The sequence below is a fragment of the Peromyscus leucopus genome, chromosome 1 (assembly GCF_004664715.2).
Source record: "Peromyscus leucopus breed LL Stock chromosome 1, UCI_PerLeu_2.1, whole genome shotgun sequence".
NCBI lineage: Eukaryota > Metazoa > Chordata > Mammalia > Rodentia > Cricetidae > Peromyscus > Peromyscus leucopus.
The window spans coordinates 55,360,654-55,379,411 of record NC_051063.1 but is presented as its reverse complement, the minus strand read 5'-3'; the positions used below and the strand labels follow the sequence as shown (position 1 = coordinate 55,379,411).

General features: G+C 57.8%; 1 protein-coding gene across 1 annotated transcript; it reads right to left on the bottom strand.

Moving 5' to 3' along the window:
• Positions 1-1,725: 1,725 nt before the first annotated feature.
• Positions 1,726-17,429, bottom strand: Ccdc88b (coiled-coil domain containing 88B). The gene is given in 28 exon segments (XM_028853756.2): positions 1,726-2,217; positions 3,498-3,566; positions 3,712-3,918; positions 4,371-4,537; positions 4,734-4,832; positions 5,025-5,170; positions 5,275-5,461; positions 5,627-5,770; positions 6,085-6,341; positions 6,808-6,948; positions 7,027-7,122; positions 7,376-7,493; positions 7,564-7,691; positions 11,884-12,854; positions 12,857-13,043; positions 13,137-13,273; positions 13,417-13,525; positions 13,701-13,847; positions 14,369-14,527; positions 14,647-14,728; positions 14,859-15,007; positions 15,171-15,314; positions 16,117-16,200; positions 16,288-16,346; positions 16,433-16,502; positions 16,581-16,695; positions 16,892-17,031; positions 17,285-17,429. Coding segments are annotated over 28 exon segments (4,428 nt in total). The 5' UTR covers positions 17,345-17,429; the 3' UTR covers positions 1,726-2,161.
• Between the last annotated feature and the right edge of the window lie 1,329 nt (positions 17,430-18,758).

Here is an 18,758-nt window from a genome sequence, read left to right as displayed (position 1 = left end):
GCTTGTCCTGTAGGCTTACGTCAGCCCCCCGCCACAACTGCTGCTGTGCCTGGCATGTGTCTCACAGCCCTGGCACCTCCAACATCCTGAGGTTCCCATCCCAACTGAGACTGCACCTTCGCCAGTGGCCTCCTGGCCTCCCTTCGGGGACTCTGACCCTGCCACATAGTACCAAGCCTCAGCTGTTCCCCATGACCCTTTCATGCCTTCAAAATACCAGTACCAGGTGGAAGACTTAGACCCTGTTTGCCAAGTTCTGCTGACAGCTTGAGATGCAACCTTGGCCCCTACTAGGCCACAGCTTCTGTGTGGTGACCCTGAGACACACTTCCCAGAAGACTGCCTCAATGGTGCCAGTTCCTCATTCACCCCAGCCGATGTTTCAGGCCTGGCTCACAAACATCATTGGTCCCAGGAAAGAACGGTTTCATTTCCACGACTCTCCAAACACGTCACATAGACAATCTGGTAAGCTGGAAGACTGTCAGACTTCCCTCTCAGACTCCACAAGCCAGGCCTTCGTAGTCTGCACCTGCTCACTACAGCTCTTTAAGCTCTGAGCACTCCATGGCTTTTCCAGCCCAAAGTTCCAAAATCCTCTGCCTTTTTCCCACAAAAAACAGTCCAAGCCACGTGGTCAGGTCCATCACAGCACCCCCCCACGTTCCAGGTACCGACGTCCATGTTAGTTTGCTTCTCTGTTTCTGTGACAGAAAATAACTTAGGGAAGGAAAGGTTTACCTGGCTCACTGGGTGCAGGCCTCCTGTATGGGAAGCCGGGGCAGGAACGAACGTGGGGGCGGGAATGTGGGGGCGGGAACGAACGTGGGGGCGGGAGCTGAAGCAGAGACTGGAGAACACTGCTTGTTGATTTGCCTCCTTCGGCTTGCTCAACTGCCTTCTCTTTTCTTTAGGATTTACTTTTATTATTTTTAATTATGTGGGGGTATGCATGTCTACATGTGGGTATGTGCACATGGGTAGGTACCCATGGAAGCCAGAGGCATGCCCTAGAGCTGTGAGCCGCAATGTGAGCGCTGGGAACTGAACTTGGGTCTTCCAGAAGAGCAGCTAGCGCTCTTAACCAGTAAGCCATCTCTCCAGCCTCTCTGCTAGCCTTTTTATACCGCCCAGGCCCACCTCCCTAGGAATGCACTACCACAGTGGACTGGGCCCCTCCTACATCAATTAGCAATCAAGAAAATGCCGAGACGCCCACAAACCAGGCTAATGGTGGCAATTCCTCAGCTGAGTTTCCTCTTCCCAGGAGCCAAGCTGACAACTGAACCTAACTATGACAGTTTCCTTTCCCAGTAATCATCCTAGGGACTCGGGTCAGAGACATGGGACGCCACGTCTTATAGTACCCCCTCGAGTGACTGTGAGCTCCCTGAGGCAGAGCTCAACCCCAAAGGCTGGAAAAGAAGACAAGGAGGTTGGAAGATATGGAGAGAGAAAAGAGATGCCCTGAGACGCAGGGTCAGGGCCAACCAAGGTCATCATGCCCCAGTTCCCAGATCCCATGTCCCACTTCCCACCCAGGCTCTGCCCACCAGTGGCTGCCCACCTGGCCAGCACATCCAGGTTTTGGCAAGTCCAAGTGGCCACACTGTAATTCCTTTTGCTACGTGGTCCAGACATGGCTCCCTAGCTACAGAAGCCCGTCGATAGGAATCCCCAACACCTCCAGGCTCCCAGAGGCAGCCAGCAGACACAGAGCCCAGATTCATGGGGTTACTACAGCTTTATTCTCTCCTTCGTGTCCCGGACAAGGCTTAGATATCAGCCCAGGCTTGTCCCCAGAGAATGGGCCTTGGCTTCCCATCTAGACCGGGCAGAGGACTCTCTTACCCACTCTTGCCAGGCTCCTTCAACTGGGGGATCCCCCAGAGATCGCCTCCTCAATGATGGCTGTGTACCAGAGCAAGAGCCCTGGCCAGGAGCTGCCCGTTGGGACCAGTCACATCCTCGGTTGACAAACTTGTCCCAGCTCCTTCGTAGGGCCCCAGTACGGGTTGTGGAGGGCCTGGGAGTCCAGGCCTCTTTGTTTAAGTACTCTTCTTGGAGTCCCTGGGTCCCCCGGCTCTTGGGTTGCCGGGGAGACCCACCGGCCCTATATTGAGGAGAAGGCTTCGCTCCTAAGTCTCCTGTCCCTACAGCGTCACTGGCTGAGGGAAGGGGTAAGGGGATGTTTCTCCGGTTTCTGCTCCTGGAGGGCTAGAGAGAAAAGCTGGGCTCAGGCTTCCTCCCCAGGAAGATCTGGAGCAGTCAAGGCAGCCCACGGGGCCCTGAACCTTCTGTCCATCTGCTAGCCCTCCACCCCTCTACCAGCCTGCCTCCTAGCTGCCCCTAAACTTCAGCTCCCCTCCAAAGCCTGTCCCAGCCAGTGCCCTCATTGGAATCCCAGCCCGTTCACACACACACAACACACACACACACACACACACACACACACACACACACACGCTCTCTCCCCAGCACTATAACCTCCTATCGTGCTGGGCTAAGCGCCTCTGCTAGCTCAAACGGTTATATGCCTGCATGTGAAATAGGCATGTGATAGGCTTTGAAAACTTAGTATGAAAAATAAGAGGTGTGGTGACACAGAACTATTATCCCAGGACTAAGAAAGTTGAGGCAGGACACTTGCCACACATTTGTGGCCAGCCTGGGCAACAGGGTGAGCTCTGGGCCATCTTGAGCTATATAACAAGACTCTATCTCAAAAACCAAACACAATAGTAAGGCATAGTCCAGGCATACATATAATCCCAGCACAGGGAAGGTAGAGGCAGGAGAGTCAGTTCAAGGCTAGCCTAGGCTATATGAGACCTTGTCTCAAAAAAAAAAAAAAAATCTTGAGCTGGACATGATGGATCACGCCTTTTATCCCAGCACTCATGAGGCAGAGATAGGCCGATCTGGCTGGCCTCAAACTATGGTCTACATAGTAAGTTCCAGGCCAGCCAGGCTGCACAGTAAGAATCAGTCTCAAAAAGTAAAATAATGTAGGAAAGAAAATCTCATTTGTAATTTTTCCGCACTGACTACACATTGAAAATGGTCATCACTTAGACAGACAGAGTTAAATGAGTCATGTCACTAAAATCCTTGTACCTGTCTCTCCGTGTTTTCTGGCTGGGTTGCTAACAGGGAAAAGATACACACATAGCTCACAACACCATTTTCCTTTCTTCCCCTTTAAGACAGGGGTCTTGCCCTAGAATCTAGGCTGGGCTTGAACTTTCAGTCTTCCCAATCAGCCTCCCAGGTGCTGGGATAACCGGCCCGTACCACTCGTACTGTTCACGCTGCACTGCTATCAGTCCAGGCTGTTGGAGACAGCGACTATGTTCAGTGTTTGCTGTCTGCCTCCCCACGCCACATCCCCAGGAGCACCCGAGCTGGTGTGTGGTAAAGGATCCTTCCTCATCAGAAGAGAGATTTGGTGAATGAGACTTCAGGGACCCCAGACGAGTCACAGACCCCCCGCTCACCCTCTCGACTGGCGTCTGTTTCATGTTCCGGGAGGGTCTTGATGGAGCCATCCCATTCCACACCAGATCCTGGGGATCAGAAGGCAGTCACTGGGCCATGGTGCCAGGCAGTGGTGGGCAAGGCACACAGGACACAGAGGCTAACAGGAATGAATCTTCTCCCCAAAGGTCCATCGGATGAGGGGGGCTCATATTCGGGGACTCTGTGTCTCACCTTTGCTGTGGGCACTGGGTGCCCCCAGGGGGCCTGGCCTGCGCTGACGGAACCGCTGCCTTGGGGTGTCCCCTGGACTGAATGACTCAGAACTTCGCCCCCCAGGGAACCGGGAGCTGAGTCTCCTCCGCTGCCCACCTGCCAGGGTCTCATCTCCCAAGCAAAGCGAACTCTGGGCACGGCGCATGGGTGCCGGTGACGAGGACCCTGTGAGAGGCACATGTGGAGGGGTTGGGTATCATCAAAATACAGGGAGACAAGCAGAGAGCCAGTGCGTGAAGCAGGAGAGAAGGGACCTGGCAGGTGAACCTGGCCAGTGTGATGCTGACTCACACAACAGCTCACACAGTAGCTGCTGTGTGGCCTTGGGCGAGGCACCTCACCCTCCGGTCCTCAGTTTCCTTCTGTACCATCAAGGATAAATGACCTTTCCCTAATGTGCCCTGCTGCTATGAGGTCACAGGCATGGTGTGGGTTGTGTAGAAATGGGGAGGTGGCAATATGGGCATAAAGGAGGAGCCAGGTAACATCAAGGGCAGGTTGGGGGCAGGTAGCAGGAGAGGCCTGGGAAGCACACGTGCAGGCCAGAGAGTATGGCAGATGCCAAGGGTGGGAGACATGGGATAGGGACATCCTGGTCACCCGGCCTTCAGACCCACCTGTCCCATCTGCCTCCCTGCCCTCAGGGAGCTCCGTCTCCAGGGGGCCCCCCAGGCTCTCGGTGCTGCCAGCCCCATCGGCCCCCAGGCGTGGCCCCCCATGGAGGGCCCCCTCCCGCCGGGGCCGAATCAGCCTCTTCACCTTGTCTGCCAGCCAGCTGCCCTTCCTGGGGGCAAGAGGGCATAAGAAGGGATAAGGAAACAGGAGAAGGGAGGCAGAGGAGAGTTGTGTCAGGGGGAGAAAAGGGCCAGGAAAACCCTCACTAAGACCTGCATCCCAGCCTGGCTCTTAGGGAACTGGGGGTCGGAGGGCAGGACAGGGCAAAAGTTAGCAGGATCCCATTCCAGAAGGTGGGGCCTCACTTGGTGCGGGGCAGGGGCCCAGGTTCCAGCACGCGGTACTGGTCCATGATTTTCTCCACCAGCTTCTGCTTCTCACGGCGTAGGGCGTTAAGCTGGTCCCTGGTAGGAAGAGGAGAGAATGGGTTCAGAGAAATCTGGCAAAGCCCTGGCAGAAGCAGGTGTAACCCAGGGCGGCCACGTTGCAGGTCAAACTGCCCTATGCCTGGGATCTTCTCCTAGGACGTGGTGGGGGCGGGTGGGGGAGGCTCCCTGGAGGCCCATGGGGCCTAGCCCTGGCCTGCGCATGCTCACAGGTACTCTCGCTGCTCTCGGTGAAGGTGGTCGCGACTCTCCAGACTCCGCTCCAGCAGCTCTCGATTCTCCCGGCTCAGGGCCTGTACCTCTGCTAGCAGCTGCCTGTTCTCTTCCTCCTGAGCGCTGCGAAGCTGGGTCAGCAGCTGCGGACAGCAGCAAGGTCAGGATGAAGACCCGCCCCGAATACCTGTCCCAGCCTGGCTTGCCCGCCTTGGCCTCCCTAGGCTGCCCTGACCCTCGGCCACACCTCACACTGTGTGGTCAGCCGGCAGGCGCTCAGGTCCAGCTGCTGGTTGGACTCCCGCAGCTGCTGGCTCTGCATCTCCAGCTGTGCCCTCTCCAGCTCCAGCCTCACCAGGCGGCCCCGCAGTTCCCCGCGTTCACCCTGGAGCTCCCCTCGCTCCCGAGACACCTCAGCCAGTAGCTTCTGAGCTCTTTGGAGGCAAAGACAAGAGCTCTCCAAGAGCCGGAGGGCCACACCCACAGAGAGGAGGTGAAGCAGACCACACAGGGGGGCCGTGGCTAAGCCATCCCAACCCACTTCATACATGGGATGCTCATCTGGGGAGTCGGGGGCAGGGCTGCACGAGGGCCGGTACCTGTCGTGCTCATTCTGAAGCCTCCGCAGCTCCTCCTCCAGGTCCCGCTGCCGATGCCCATCCTGCATCAGGCGCTCACGCTCTGCCAGTAAGGCCACCTCTTGTGCCTCCACACTGGCCCTCTGGGCCTGCAACTGCTCATGCCTGTATGGATAAGTTCCATAAGGGCTGCAGGGGCCTGCGGCCTTGGCAAGTAGGAGCTGCATGGTGGGGATCTAGGAGTCTGACACCTCCAAAGCATAAGCACTACACCTCAGAAAAGCCCCCAAAAGCAGAATACCATGCCAAGGTGTCACCATTCCCAGCCTCAAAGTTGAGGAGCCCAGATCCCCCAAGAGATCGATCGGCAATAGGGCCGATATGCAGAGTATGGAATTTCCCCCCTGGGTCGGACCTAATGAGGGAAGGAGGCAAGTGAGCATGCCAGGGAGAGAAGCCGGGCGTCTGGGGGGTCTCACCGGCCCTGAAGCTCACGGTGGGCCAGCTCCAGGGCGCGCATGTTGGCCTTGAGATCTCGGTGCCGCACCAGCAGCCCCTCCAGCTCTGTCTCTTGTCTCCGCTGCAGCTGGGCCAGGGCCTCATGGTCTCGGAGCAGAGCCTGCTGCTGCCCACGGGTCTCCTCCTGGGCCTGTCTTGCTGCCCGCACCTCCTCTTCTAGCACCCCCAGCTTCCTGTGCAGCTCCTGGCCCTGCATCTCCATCATAGACTTTTCAGCCTAGGGTGAAGCAAACAGGCAGGACCGCGGCAGTGTGGCACCCAGCCCAGAAGGAATAAGGGACGCGGGCTGGGACCAGAGGGCAGAGGACAGGAACGAGCTACGGAGGAAGCAGGGGGACAGCTGAAGAACAGGAAGAGGTTAAAAGCTGTAGAGAAGTGCCAATGTGGCGAGGAAAAGCTGAGCCATGCAAGGGGTCCAGAACATGGGTAGGACCGATGAGCAGAGACTAGGAAAGGCAGTGAAGACTAATGGCTAGTACGGAGGAGAAGGCTGGGATGGGAAGGTGATGGGGAATGGAGATGGATACAGACGTGGATTCTGAAAGCAAGGGTGGAGAGAAGGTACAGACCGGGATGGCTGGGGTCAGAGGGCTGCAAACAGGTGGGGTGGCTGGCTAGAGGACAGGAAAGGGCACGAAATGACACAAATGGGCAGGGGACCACGGCCCCAGGCCGCCACCCACCTGCAGGCGGCTGCTGTGCTCCTGCGCCCGCTGACTCTGCAGCAGGAGCTCCTGCGCCCGGCCCTGCAGGCTCCCCAGCTGCCCCTCCAGGTGCTGCAGCTGCCCCTGCAGCGCTGCCTTCTCAGCTACCAGCGTGGCATTCTGCCAGAGAGGGTCATCATCAGTGGCTAGGCGGCCAGTCCCCCCATCCCCCCGGGCAACCCCCGTCCCGTCACTCACATTTCGCTCCACCTCGATGAGCCGACAGTTCTGGGTCTCCGCAGTCCGAGGGTCAGCCCTCACCTCCGTCGCCAGCCCCACAGGGTGCTGTCGCAGCTGCAGAGACAAGGTCCAGGGACACAAATAACAGGTGCCTCGCATGCCTCGGGATGTGTTGGAGCCCAAGGAAAAAGCAGAGCGGTCACCCCAAGAAGAGGCTCCATCCATTTAAGGAGTGGAGGACACAGCCCCAGCAGGGCATGAGATGAGCAGCTAGCCCATCAATCCGGAGGTAAGGCCTGGCAGTCCTGGTTGTCTACTCCCAGGTTGGAGCAAGGGGCTGGCACCTCGGTTCCCGGGACAACTTTACCTGAATCAGCTCCTCCTCCAGCTTCAGGGCCCGGGCCTTGAGCTCCATCAACGCCTCCTCCTTACTGGTTGACGCTGCCCGCAGCTCAGCTTCCAGCCGCTGCTCCAGGCCCTGGTACCTACCAGGAGAAACCGTGAGCACCCAGCCCTCACTTCCCTGCCCCTGCCTGTCCCGGCCACTGTGCCCACCTCTGGTGCTGGCTCTCCTGCTCTCGTAGGAACTCCTGGCGCTCCAAGGCGGCCTGTTCCAGCTCTCGCTGCAGGTGCTCCAGCCGGGCCCCCAGCTCCTGGCCCCGAACCACGGCCTTCTCCAGCTCCTGAGGGCAGGCAGGGTAGGCTGAGCAGGTGGGATGAGCACAGGGAACATGCCTCTCCCCCAGAGACAGAGGAGAGCTCGAGACGGGCCTAAGAAAGGGTTATCTTGCTCTTCGCCTTGCTCTGTTACCCTGGCAAATGTCTTTTAATCCTTCGGGTCTCTGTGTTCCCATCTGGTGGGCACGGTGGTTCACATCTGTAATACCAGCACTCAAGAAGCTGAGGCAGGAGGATGGCTACAACGTTAAGGCCAGCCTAGGCTACATAGTGAGGTCTAGGCTCAATGTGAGACCTTATCTAAAAGACCCGAAAGTGGGGAGCGGTGGCCTTGCAGGATGGATATGAAAGGGGTGGGGCCCTAACCCTGGTAGGGTGTGGGAAGCAGCCCCTGAGTAAGGAATCAGAGATGCACACTAAGCGAGTGGCTTCACCTCTTTGAGCCCATAGTTTCGCATGTACCCAGGAGGGTGAGGAACCCTGTGCGCGGCCACATCAGCCATGTGCAGGGGCTCGGTGGAGCTGGGCCTGCAGAGCATCCTCCGCCACAAAGGGGTGGCTGCTGAGAGCAGGCAGAACAGGAACTCGGGACCTCGGGCCTAACCACAGTGCAGGGCTGCAGAGGTTGGGTCAGAGACCATGGTATTTGGCAGTTGGGCCACAGCATTCCATGGTAGGGGTGGAAGGTCAGCTCTGGCCAGTGAGCTCCAGGGAGAAGGAGACCAAACCATTCCAACTCCTGGGGACCCTGGAAAGATAAAGCTACACAAAGGTGACCGTACCAGCCACTGGCCACATCCTGCCTCTGAAAACTAAGACCGTTGAGCCATCGTCCTAGGTAACAACCTCCACACCCTGCCCTGGGCACCTTGGTTCCCAACAGATGTGGGCATGGCCTCTGGGTGAAAATCTACAATTCAGCTGGGCGGTGGTGGCACACGCCTTTAACCAACACTTAGGAGACAGATCCAGGCAAATCTCTTGAGTTCAAGGCCAGCCTGGTCTACAGGGTGAGCTCCAGGACAACCAGGGCTAATAGAGAAACCCTGGAGGGGGGGGAGGGAAGGAGGGAGGGAGGGAGGGAGGAGGGAGGGAGGGAGAGGGAGGGAGGAGAAAAATTACAATTCCCATAAGGCTTGGCTGCCTAGCTGGCCACTAGGGCCTTGGCACCGCTAGAGAGAAAAAGAACTGTAGTGCAGATGGAAGCGGAGGCCTGGGGCCCGGCCCACCCCTGTTCTGGCTATAGCCATACCAAGTGCTCCTCTGCCCAGCCTGAGAGGCCTCCGTGCCCGCAGGAAAGCCTCGGGATCTCTTCCGTCTGCCTGCTGGCCGGCTCCTTCCGTGTCACAGCCGGGCAGCACCCAGAACGGTCGCAGTCAGGAAATCCTCCCGATTCTCTCTAACCCCAGCCTCTCCCACACTCTAAGTCCTCAGAGCCAGCTCTTCCAGGCCCGCCCTTACCGCCTCTGCCAGCCTACCACCAGTCCCTCTCCCCGGACAGCAAGAGCGGACTGGAGCCGGGCACACCCTGAGCCCTTGCCACACATTGCTTTGCCAGCTCCTATCAGACAGGAACAGTTTTCGGTTTTCCTCTCATCTCTCTATCTCTCTCTGTCTGTCTCTGCCCCTCACCCCTGGATCTTTTTTATTCTCCCTCTTTGGTTATGTATGTATTTATTGATTTCTGAGACAGGCTCTCCTTATGTATTCCCGTCACTATGAACCAGGCTAACCTCAGACTCACCTCTATCTGCCTACCCCCCCCCAAGTACTGGGATTAAAGTGCACTCCCACATCGGGTCCCTCTTTAGCTTTAGAGGCTTTGCTCTATAGCTCAGGCTGGCCTCTAACTCGCAATCCTCCTGCCTCAGCCTCCCAAGGGCAGGACTTCAGACATGCGCCACCACAGGAGGGACAGGCAGTTTTGTTTCCACTTTACAGATGAGGGACGGGACACTCAGAAGTAACTGGCTCCGAGCCACACAGCTGACAATCAGGGAGGGTCTGGGACATCCTGCAGTCCTTCACTGGCAGATCTCTGGGTCCCGTCCTACAGTATGTACCCCAGAGAGACCCTCTCTCTTCACTGGCTCACGCACATCCGTTCTCACATTGCCTACCTATCTTCCCCATACCTCCCTGCGCAGTGTCCAACCGGGGTCCACCAGCCCCCCAGTCCTGTTCCCCATCCTCACCACTGGGAGGGGCCACACAGGTGCTCTTCCTGTCTGGGCCTCTGTCTCGTCTGTGCCCTGGCATGGGACTGGAAACTGCTCACACTGGAGCACCCAGTTCCCAGCCCACAGCTCAGACACCCTTGCCTCTCCTTCACGCCGCCCCAGGCTCCGCCTCCCAGTGTGGACTGACCCTTGGGTTTGTCTCCAGCCTCCCGAGGCACCATTTACGCACAAAAGCCCCAGCCTCTCCCTCAGCACAGAAGGAAGCTCTCACCGTGCCCAACAAGAACCCTGCTTAGCCGGGCGGCGGTGGCACACACCTTTAATCCCAGCACTCGGGAGGCAGAGCCAGGCGGATCTCTGTGAGTTCGAGGCCAGCCTGGGCTACAGCTCGAGATCCAACACAGGCACCAAAACAACACAGAGAAACTCTGCCTCGAAAAACCAAACAAACAAACAAAAGAACCCTGCTTAATTCCTCCCCAGCCTCACCTCTCCTGACTTCTTCAGCTCACACCTGGTTCTGCTCCTCCCCACCTCTTCCTGGAAGCCTTCCCTGATGTTCCAGCCTGGACTCATGGCTCCTGCACTGTCCTGTCTCCTCCACACTTGTGCATATGGACAGCTCCCCTACCTGGTCATCGCTGTGCACACAGCCTGGTACAGAGCCTTGGCTGGCCTCACGAAGTGTGTGAATGAATAAATGAACGAAAGCATTTCTAGCCATCACCTCCCCTCCAGCACTGCCCCTGTCAGCCTTACTGGTTACCACTGCCACTGCCTCTGGAGGGGCCTAGGCTCCCATCCTCAAAGTCAACCCCACGTGGGTCTGCCCACACCCTGAGGCTTTCCATGCAAGACAGAGTAGCAACCCCTTCAAAGCTGGCCGCTGCTGTGACTTTTTCTGGGTCCCCCAGCATCTCCAATGCCTTAGAGTCCTTGTCCCTCCTCACCAAAGCATCCAAGGAAATGTTGGTGATTTTCCCTGGAGGCCTCTCCCACCCAGACTGGCATTTCCACCCCCTCCTAGGTACTCTGCTGGCACTTCTTCAGTAGATGTTTTCGTTTTTGTTTTCTCTCTAGACAAAGTCTCGTGTAGCCCAGGCTAGCCTCCAATTCATTATATAGTCAAGGATGCCTGTGCTATCAACTTGACACAAGCCATTCACCTGGGACCAGGGAGCCTCCACTGAGAAAATGGCTCTGTCAAGTTGTCCATAGGCAAGTCTGGGGACATTTTCTTGGTTAATGACTAATGTGGGAGAACCCAGCCCACCGTGAGTGGCACTGACCCTGGAGAGGCTGTCCTGCGTTATATAAAGAGAAGCCAGTAAGCAGAGCCCTTCCAGGACTCTTCATTCTGTTCCTGCCTCCAGGTTCCTGCTTTGGGTGCCTGCCCTGACTTTCTTCATGATGGACTGTAACCTGGAAGGTGAAATAAAACCTTTCCTACCCAACTTGCTTTTTTTTTCCTTTGGTCATGGCATTTGACACAGCCATAGAACAATGGCCTTGAACAACTTCTAATCCTCCTGCCTCCGTATGCTGAGTGCCGAGATGACAGCTATATGCCACCGTGTCCAGTTTATGTGGAGCTGGGTATGGACCTGGGGCTTTGTGAATGCCAGGCAAGCTCTCAACAAAATGGACTCCATCCCCAGCTCCTAAGGAACCCCTGTTTGGGCACTTACAGCAGGCCTTGGCCAGGTATGAGCCAGCTGCTTTCCATAATGATCCTGGTCTGCCCACAGACCATGAGGGCTGCAAGGCACAGCATCTCTGTTTTACACAGGAAGAGGGAACCGCGGTGAAGGGGCAGAGACTTTGACAACAGAGTGCAGGATAGACCACCGATTGGCTGTGTGAGTCGCTCCTGTAGCCTACCCTATCGAGGACCGGCCATCAGCTGGGACTGTCTACCTTCTGTCCCATCTCAGTGCAGTGAAGGAACCCACACCGTACATCCCAGCAACTGGCCCAGGTCCTCATTTCCCTGACCGACTGGCCACACCCCACATACCTCCCTCAGGGCTTGTTTCTCCAGGCGCTCCCTCTCAGCCTCCTCCAGATGACGACGGACCTGGCTCTCCAGAGTCTGCACCTGCTGCTCGGCAGCCTCGGCTTGAGCCCGCAGCCTGGGCCCCTCTCGTTCCCACTGCCTTCGTTCGCGGCCTGCCGCCGCCAGCGCCTCTGCCAGCGCCTCCCGCTCTCGGGCTGCAGCCTCCAGCTCCAGGCTAGCTGTTTCCACCGCCTCGCGCAGTCGGGCCTGCTCCCGGGCCTGGGTCTCGGCCTCCTGATGGGCCTCAGCCTCTGCTCTGCGTGCTTGGGCCAGCTCATCAGAGAGGCAGCTAGCCTCTGCACTTCGGGCCTCCAGTCTTTGGGCCTGGGCTTGCAGTTGGGCCTCAAGGCCCACAACCTCCCTCCTTAGCTGTGCCACCTCCTCTCTGAGGGCCTGCTCCTCGGGGACAGCACCGGCCAGGGTCTCCCCCACGACTGGCTTCTCCCTGGACCAGGCATTAGGAGCCCCTTCTGATGTCTGCTGTGGTTTCTGAGGGACCAGTTTACTGACCAACCCCTCGGGCCTCTGTTCATGCCCTCCTGCCTCTGTCTGCTGCTTGGACAGTTCTAGGCCCTGATCGAGAGTCTCCTGATCCTTCAGCGGCTCCTGGAGTTTGAACTCTGAAGACCTGGGCCTGCATTCAGGGCTCTCCCGTTTTAGGACCTGAGTCTCGGGCACCAGCTCCACTTGGAGAGCCTCCCTGCTTCCAGTCTCTTCTAGCAACTCCTGCACCTCAATTCTGATCTCCGGACCCTGTGGTAGAGCCCAGACAACGGGGCTCTGGAGAGAGACTCTATGGTTGGACTTCTCCAGAGATCCATGTGTTTCCACAGTAGGGTCTGATTCTTGGGGAGTTAGGACTGAGGTCTGGGTGTCCTGAGAAACCATCTTGAAAGAACTCTCCATCTTCTCTGGATGTGAGTCAGGTGCCTGGGACACTCAGATGACCTTGTGATGTCAGAGTCTGATGCTGAGGAAGCCAGGTCCAAGGATTCAGGGCCTCCACCTCCCCTCTGGCAAGACCAGCTTTTGAGGCTGTGATCTGGGGCCCCAGGAGTTGGGGGAGCCCCACTGGGCCCAGGCCGCATGGCATTCTTGCTCTGCTCCTCCAGCAGAGGGCGCTGAGGACATATGAGAAGGACAGTGTGGGAGGGGGGCATTAGGATGGGGTGAGGGTGGGAACCGGTAAGGATAAGGATGCTGGAGGGACCTACCTGGCTGTCAAGCTGCTCCTGCATCATCTGCAGCAGGCCTCGAAGCTCCTGATTCTCCCGTTCCACTGCCCTTAGCCGCCCAGCCTCCGCTTCCCTCACCTCGTCCTGCAGGGAGGGCGCTGCTCCGGGCAGGGGAGCTGGGGATGTGGCCACGTCAGGGCTCTGTCCACCCCCCCTGACTTCCCTTCTCTCAGAGACCTAGTAAGGGCATGACAACAAGTCCTCCCCACCCAGTCGGCCTCCACCCCAGATCCTCACCCCCACCCCGGACCCCACTCACCCTCCCCAGGGGAGCCTGGGGGTGGCTCCAGGCTCCTCTGAAGTTCCAGCTCCAGCTCCACATTTTCCTCCACCAGCTGCTCCAACTGATGCCGCAGGGAGTCCAGCTCCTGGGGTGTGACGGAGTGGGGTCAGCACAGCCTTCTTCATCGGGCCCAGGCCAAATGTGCACATCTGAGAGTCCCAACAAGCTCCGGGAACCGCTTGGAGAGACCTCGGGCATCACTGGGGTCATGGGGGACCAGACACAAGAGAGGGGCAGATGGTCGGGTCAACCTAGCTCACCGCATGGGCCTCGCCCAGCCTGGTGCGCAGCAGCAGGTTCTCCCGCTGGGTCTCATGCAGCCTGGCTGAGCGCTCCCGGGCAACCTCCAGCTGTTCCTCCAGCATCGCCTTCGAGGCCTCCAGGGCCCCAGAGAGCACCCGCTCCTCCTGGTGGGAAAGCAGGGGCGATCCGTGATGACGCGCAACCCCTATGCTCCAGCACCTGGCAGTTCCCAGTTCCTGACCCTGGGACCGCCTCAGACCCCACCTCCTTTTCCTACCTCTTTTCTCCATCTGCAGCTCTCTCCAGGGTCTCCCAAGCTCCTGGCCCACCCTCCCGCCCCCTCCAGAAACCGCCTCCCAAGGCCACATCCTCCACCAGACCACACTTATCCGTACCCCTACTTGTTAGGGTCTCACTGCAGACTCCCCAGTTCTACCCATGGCCTCATCCTTCTCTTCAAAGCCTGCCTTTCCACTGTCTCCTCCTCTCTCCCGCCCTTCCATCGTCCCATCCTAAAGGATTTGTCCCGGACTCCACCTGCTGTGTTCTCACCCATTTCTCCCTGCTAGCATCACACCTCCCCAACAAAGTTGGACCCCCTCCTCTTAGCCAACCTCCTCCCGCACGCCCCGCCTCCAGACCACGCCCCCCGCGTGCCCCGCCCACGGCTCCGCCCCCACCGCACCTCCAGCTGGCCCTTGAAGACCTCAGCGGCCTGCAGCCTCTCGCGACAGCGCCGCAGCTCCTCCTGCAGGCGTGGCAGGCGGCCGGCTCGCTCGCGTAGTGCCTCTGCCTCCTCGCGGTAGAGCTCGGCGCGTTTAGCTTGTCCGGACAGTGCCTGGGTCTGGGCCAGATGGTGTGGAACTAGGATCAGCCAGCCACGGTACAGAGGGGTGAGGGGGCTGCTGGGAGCAATGGGACCGCGATCGGGAGCGGACAGTGGACGGGGATGTTGGAGCGCACCTCCTGGCGGAGCCTTCGAATTTCAGCCTCCAAGCCCTGCACCTCGGCCTGGGAGTCCAGCAGCAGCTCGGCCTTCTCCTCCCTGGAGGGATGGGGTGATGGAGGGTGTCTGCCAGCCGCAAACCCACACCTAGGCCCTATCATGCCCCCGCCCCCCGTGCTGGAGACCCACCCAGGTTCCATCGGCCCCTCCCCAGTCTGCAGACACTCACACCTCCTGCCGCAGTCGTCTCAACTGGGCCTTGGCGTTGGTCAGCTGCAGAGCCAGATGGTGCGAGGGACCCTCAGCAGAAGCATTAGCAGGAACCTCTGGCAACCGCACGTGGGCTGGTTCCCGCTCCAGGAGCGCTTCAGCCAGCCGCTGGCGGGAAGGCAAAGGTCAAGAGGCACCCTCCGAAACCTCTGCACATAAGGCTCCCGATCCCCACAGAATCACTCGAGGTTAGGACAACCGACAGCCCCCAGCACTGCCCCCGAACCCCAGCTCCCCACTCAGCTCCATGTGACTGTTGCCTGTCCCCTACCTGGGCCCCCAAATCACGTTCTCGCACCAGCCTGGACACCGTCCCCATCAGGTTGCGTAACTGCATCTCCAGCTCCACAGCCTCCAGCTCTCCCGACTCTGGTCCAGCCAGAGCCAGTACCACACCAGCACCAGGCTGGGTCACCTGAGGGCACGGAGAACAATCCATCAGAAGGAGGGTGATGAGAGGTGAGGGTGGCTTCAGCGATGGTGATAGTCCCACATGCCACCCAGCACAGTACTGAGAGACCAGGAGTCAGACTCCCCGGCAGGCAGGCAGACTGAGAGGGGCCAACAACTAAGTAATAATGGCAGTGGCAAATTTCCAAGCTAGTCATCTTCTTCTACAGCCTCCTGACTTGAGACAAAAGCCTGGCAGCTTTTGCCTCCCACCAACAGGCCCCTGCTGATGGACTGACTCAACAAGTTCAGGGCCTGATCAAGACATGTCACACAGGGGCTGGAGAGATGGCTCAGAGGTTAAGAGCACCGGCAGCTCTTCCAGAGGTCCTGAGTTCAATTCCCAGCAACCACACTGAGGCTCACAGATGGGACATTGCAGACATACATGCTGGCAGAACACTGTATACACAATAAATTAAAAAAAAATGTAACAAAGTTTAGACAATAACTATCATCTTTAGAACACTGTATACACAATCAATAGATTTTTTTAAAAAAGACATGTCACACAACAGTTTCAGACCAATCAACTATCCCATCGGTCTTCAGATGACCAACCCTAAAATAGGGGAGCAAGATTCTTCACAGTGTGTCTGCTGCACGTGTTTGCTCACCCTCAATAAACGCCTTTCTGAACTGCGTGAGATTTCTCTGCTGCCACCTGGTGCACTTCAGATTTTTCCTGCCTTTAGTTCCTTAACTGGCAGAGACAACGAACCCAATCAAGACCCCTAGACTGTATCACTTCCAGACTGCATCAGTACCTCTTGGATTACAGTGGCCAACTCGCTCTGGACGTCAAGACTGAGGCCCCGGATGTGACGGATGAAGAGCTCCCGATGTTCACACTGTGGTAGACAGGAGAACCAAAGCTGGCACCCAGGGGCTCTCCCCTCCTGTCAGAACTCCATTCTGTTCTCCCTTCCCCTCCTCACCTGCACTGAGGCCCCCAACAGCAGCCGAAGGATACCTTCCAGCTCGTCCACTGCCTCTTCTGCTGGGTACAAGCCACAAGGGGTTAAGGAGGGACATGGGGCAGGGACAGAGGTCAGAGGGCACCACCACCCGGGGAAACAGCACCTGAAAGGGGGTCAGACCCCAGTGTCTGGAGGTCTGGGGGTGGCGGCAGGATCAGCAGCTGCAGTTCTTCCTACAACAGGCCAACAGTAAGAAAACGGCCTTCACAAGGGCTTGCCGGGCCCCTTGTCGGGCCTTCCCGATGCCTTACCCGGTAGAAATCCCTCAGCCGCCCCCACAGGTGATGAAGGTTCCACATCCGACAGGCTGCAGGGCCATCGTGACCCCTGATCATCCGAAGTCCTCCTCCTCGAGAACTAGGAGCACTGTGGTCACCCAGGGAACATGAATGAGAGGTTGGTTTGAGGACCACCCCCCCCAGGCCTTGCCCTCCACCTGCAGGCTCCTCCCACCATTGGACACGCCCCCGGGTCTTGCCTTCCACCCTCAAACTCCTCCCACCATTCATAGCGACCTCTCCTCAGACCTCAGACCAGCCCCCCCCCCACCCACGTCACTTACATGATTCCAAGCACCCGAAGGAGCAAGGCCCCATCACTCAGCCGCAGGAATCTCTTCTCTCTACAAAGAGGCCCCTTTTCCTCCTCCTCTGTCCCCGCTGATTCTTCTGCCTCCCCCACCAGCCCAGCCAGTCCCAGCGCCTGTGGGGACGAACCCGAGAAGTCAGATGAACAGGTGGCATCCCCACAACCAGTAAATCCATCCTGAGCCCCTGATCTGTCCCAACACACCCTAGGATCCCTCTCCCCACCAGTGCCTCTGGTCCCAGATCCTAGGCTCTTTCCACCTCACTCTCCTCCGTCCACAACTCTACACGCCCCAGCCACCCATCCCCCAGCTCTCAGTCCGCCCTGATACTCACTTCCCCACACAGCCCTCCCACCTGATCCTCACCCAAGTGGCCAGACTCCCACTCAGGAAGTCTTTGAGCCTGGGCCCCTTGGCCCCCTCCATGTTGGGGGTCAGGGTGTAGTCCCTGTCACGCTGTGGCAGCCACACCTGCTCTGAGAGGAAGAGGAAGTCCCCGGCTGGGGGATCCCAGGGGCCCAGCCACAGACCCTGTACAGCTTCCTTCTTCCGGGGTTCTGCCGGGCTACGTGTCCTGCCTCAGCAGCGCACACGAACACACACACACACACACACCACACACCACACACCACACACACACTTCTCCCAGGATCTCAGATAAGACTAGATACAATTCTGTAAGTTAGCTGAGGGGAAGCCTACAGGGCTTCTGACTCCATGGCAATGATAGGGAGTCCCTTCCTCTCTAGGCAAGAGGGTGACCTCAACCTGGCACTCTGTGGTCACTGAAGAGGCTCTCTGGCTTTGCCATGGAGTCTGAATGCCATATCTCCTTCTTCTCTCCAGTTTCATGGCAATCCATCTCCAACCCTGAAGCCTGCTGCAGACGCTATCTGTCCCAGCCAGCTCCTCTGAACCCCAGGAGGGAGTGGACACTGACCCAGTTATACTGGGTCTATACTACACTGAGAAATGGTCGTGGGCTGGAAACCTCAGTTGCCAGCCTCAGTTTCCCATCTGTAAACGCCTTAAAGGGAAGCAACACAGCACCGGGGCATGTGGGTGGAGAGCCTGCTTATCATGCACCAGGCTCTGGTTCATTGCCTAGCACCTTATGAACCAGGTGTGGTGGCACACGCCTGTAATCCCAGCTCTTGGGAGGCAGAGGCAGGGGAATCGGGAGTTCAAGGACATCCTGGACTACCTATAGTGAATTCTAGACCAGCTAAGCCAACTTAGCCAGAAACTATGTCCCAAAATAATGATGATGCCGGGCATGATGGCGCACGCCTTTCATCCCAGCTCTTGGGAGGCAGAGGCAGGTGGATCTCTGTCAGTTCAAAGCCAGCCTGGTCTACACGGTGAGTTCCAGGACAGTGAGGGCTATTTAGAGAGACCCTGTCTCAAAAATAAATTAAAAAAAATGATGGTGATAATAGTCACACACAATATGACATTGTACTACTACTAAAAGTGCTTTCACAGGACAGTCAGGGAAGGCCTTCCTGAGGAGGCAGGAGATGAGTGCTATCTCTGAGCTCACAGCCTGAGGAGAAGGCAGGGTATTCAAGGAATCAGTGCAGAATGCTGTGAGGCAGCTAGATGCATAGATCAGGAACTACTCGCGTTCTATCTCTCCTGAGGTGTCTTGTTTGTCACAAGTGGCAGTTCTGAAGTCAGGTGAGTGTTGCCCTTCAGCTAGCTCCTGTCCTGACAGCTGTCATTGTAGGCGCCAGCCCACGCTTCCAAAGCCCCAGCAGCAATTCCTGGAGAGAAGATATGAGCAACTTAGAAGAGGACCCTGAGGCCCTGCAAATGGCGGGAGCGCCCTCGGGAGGGA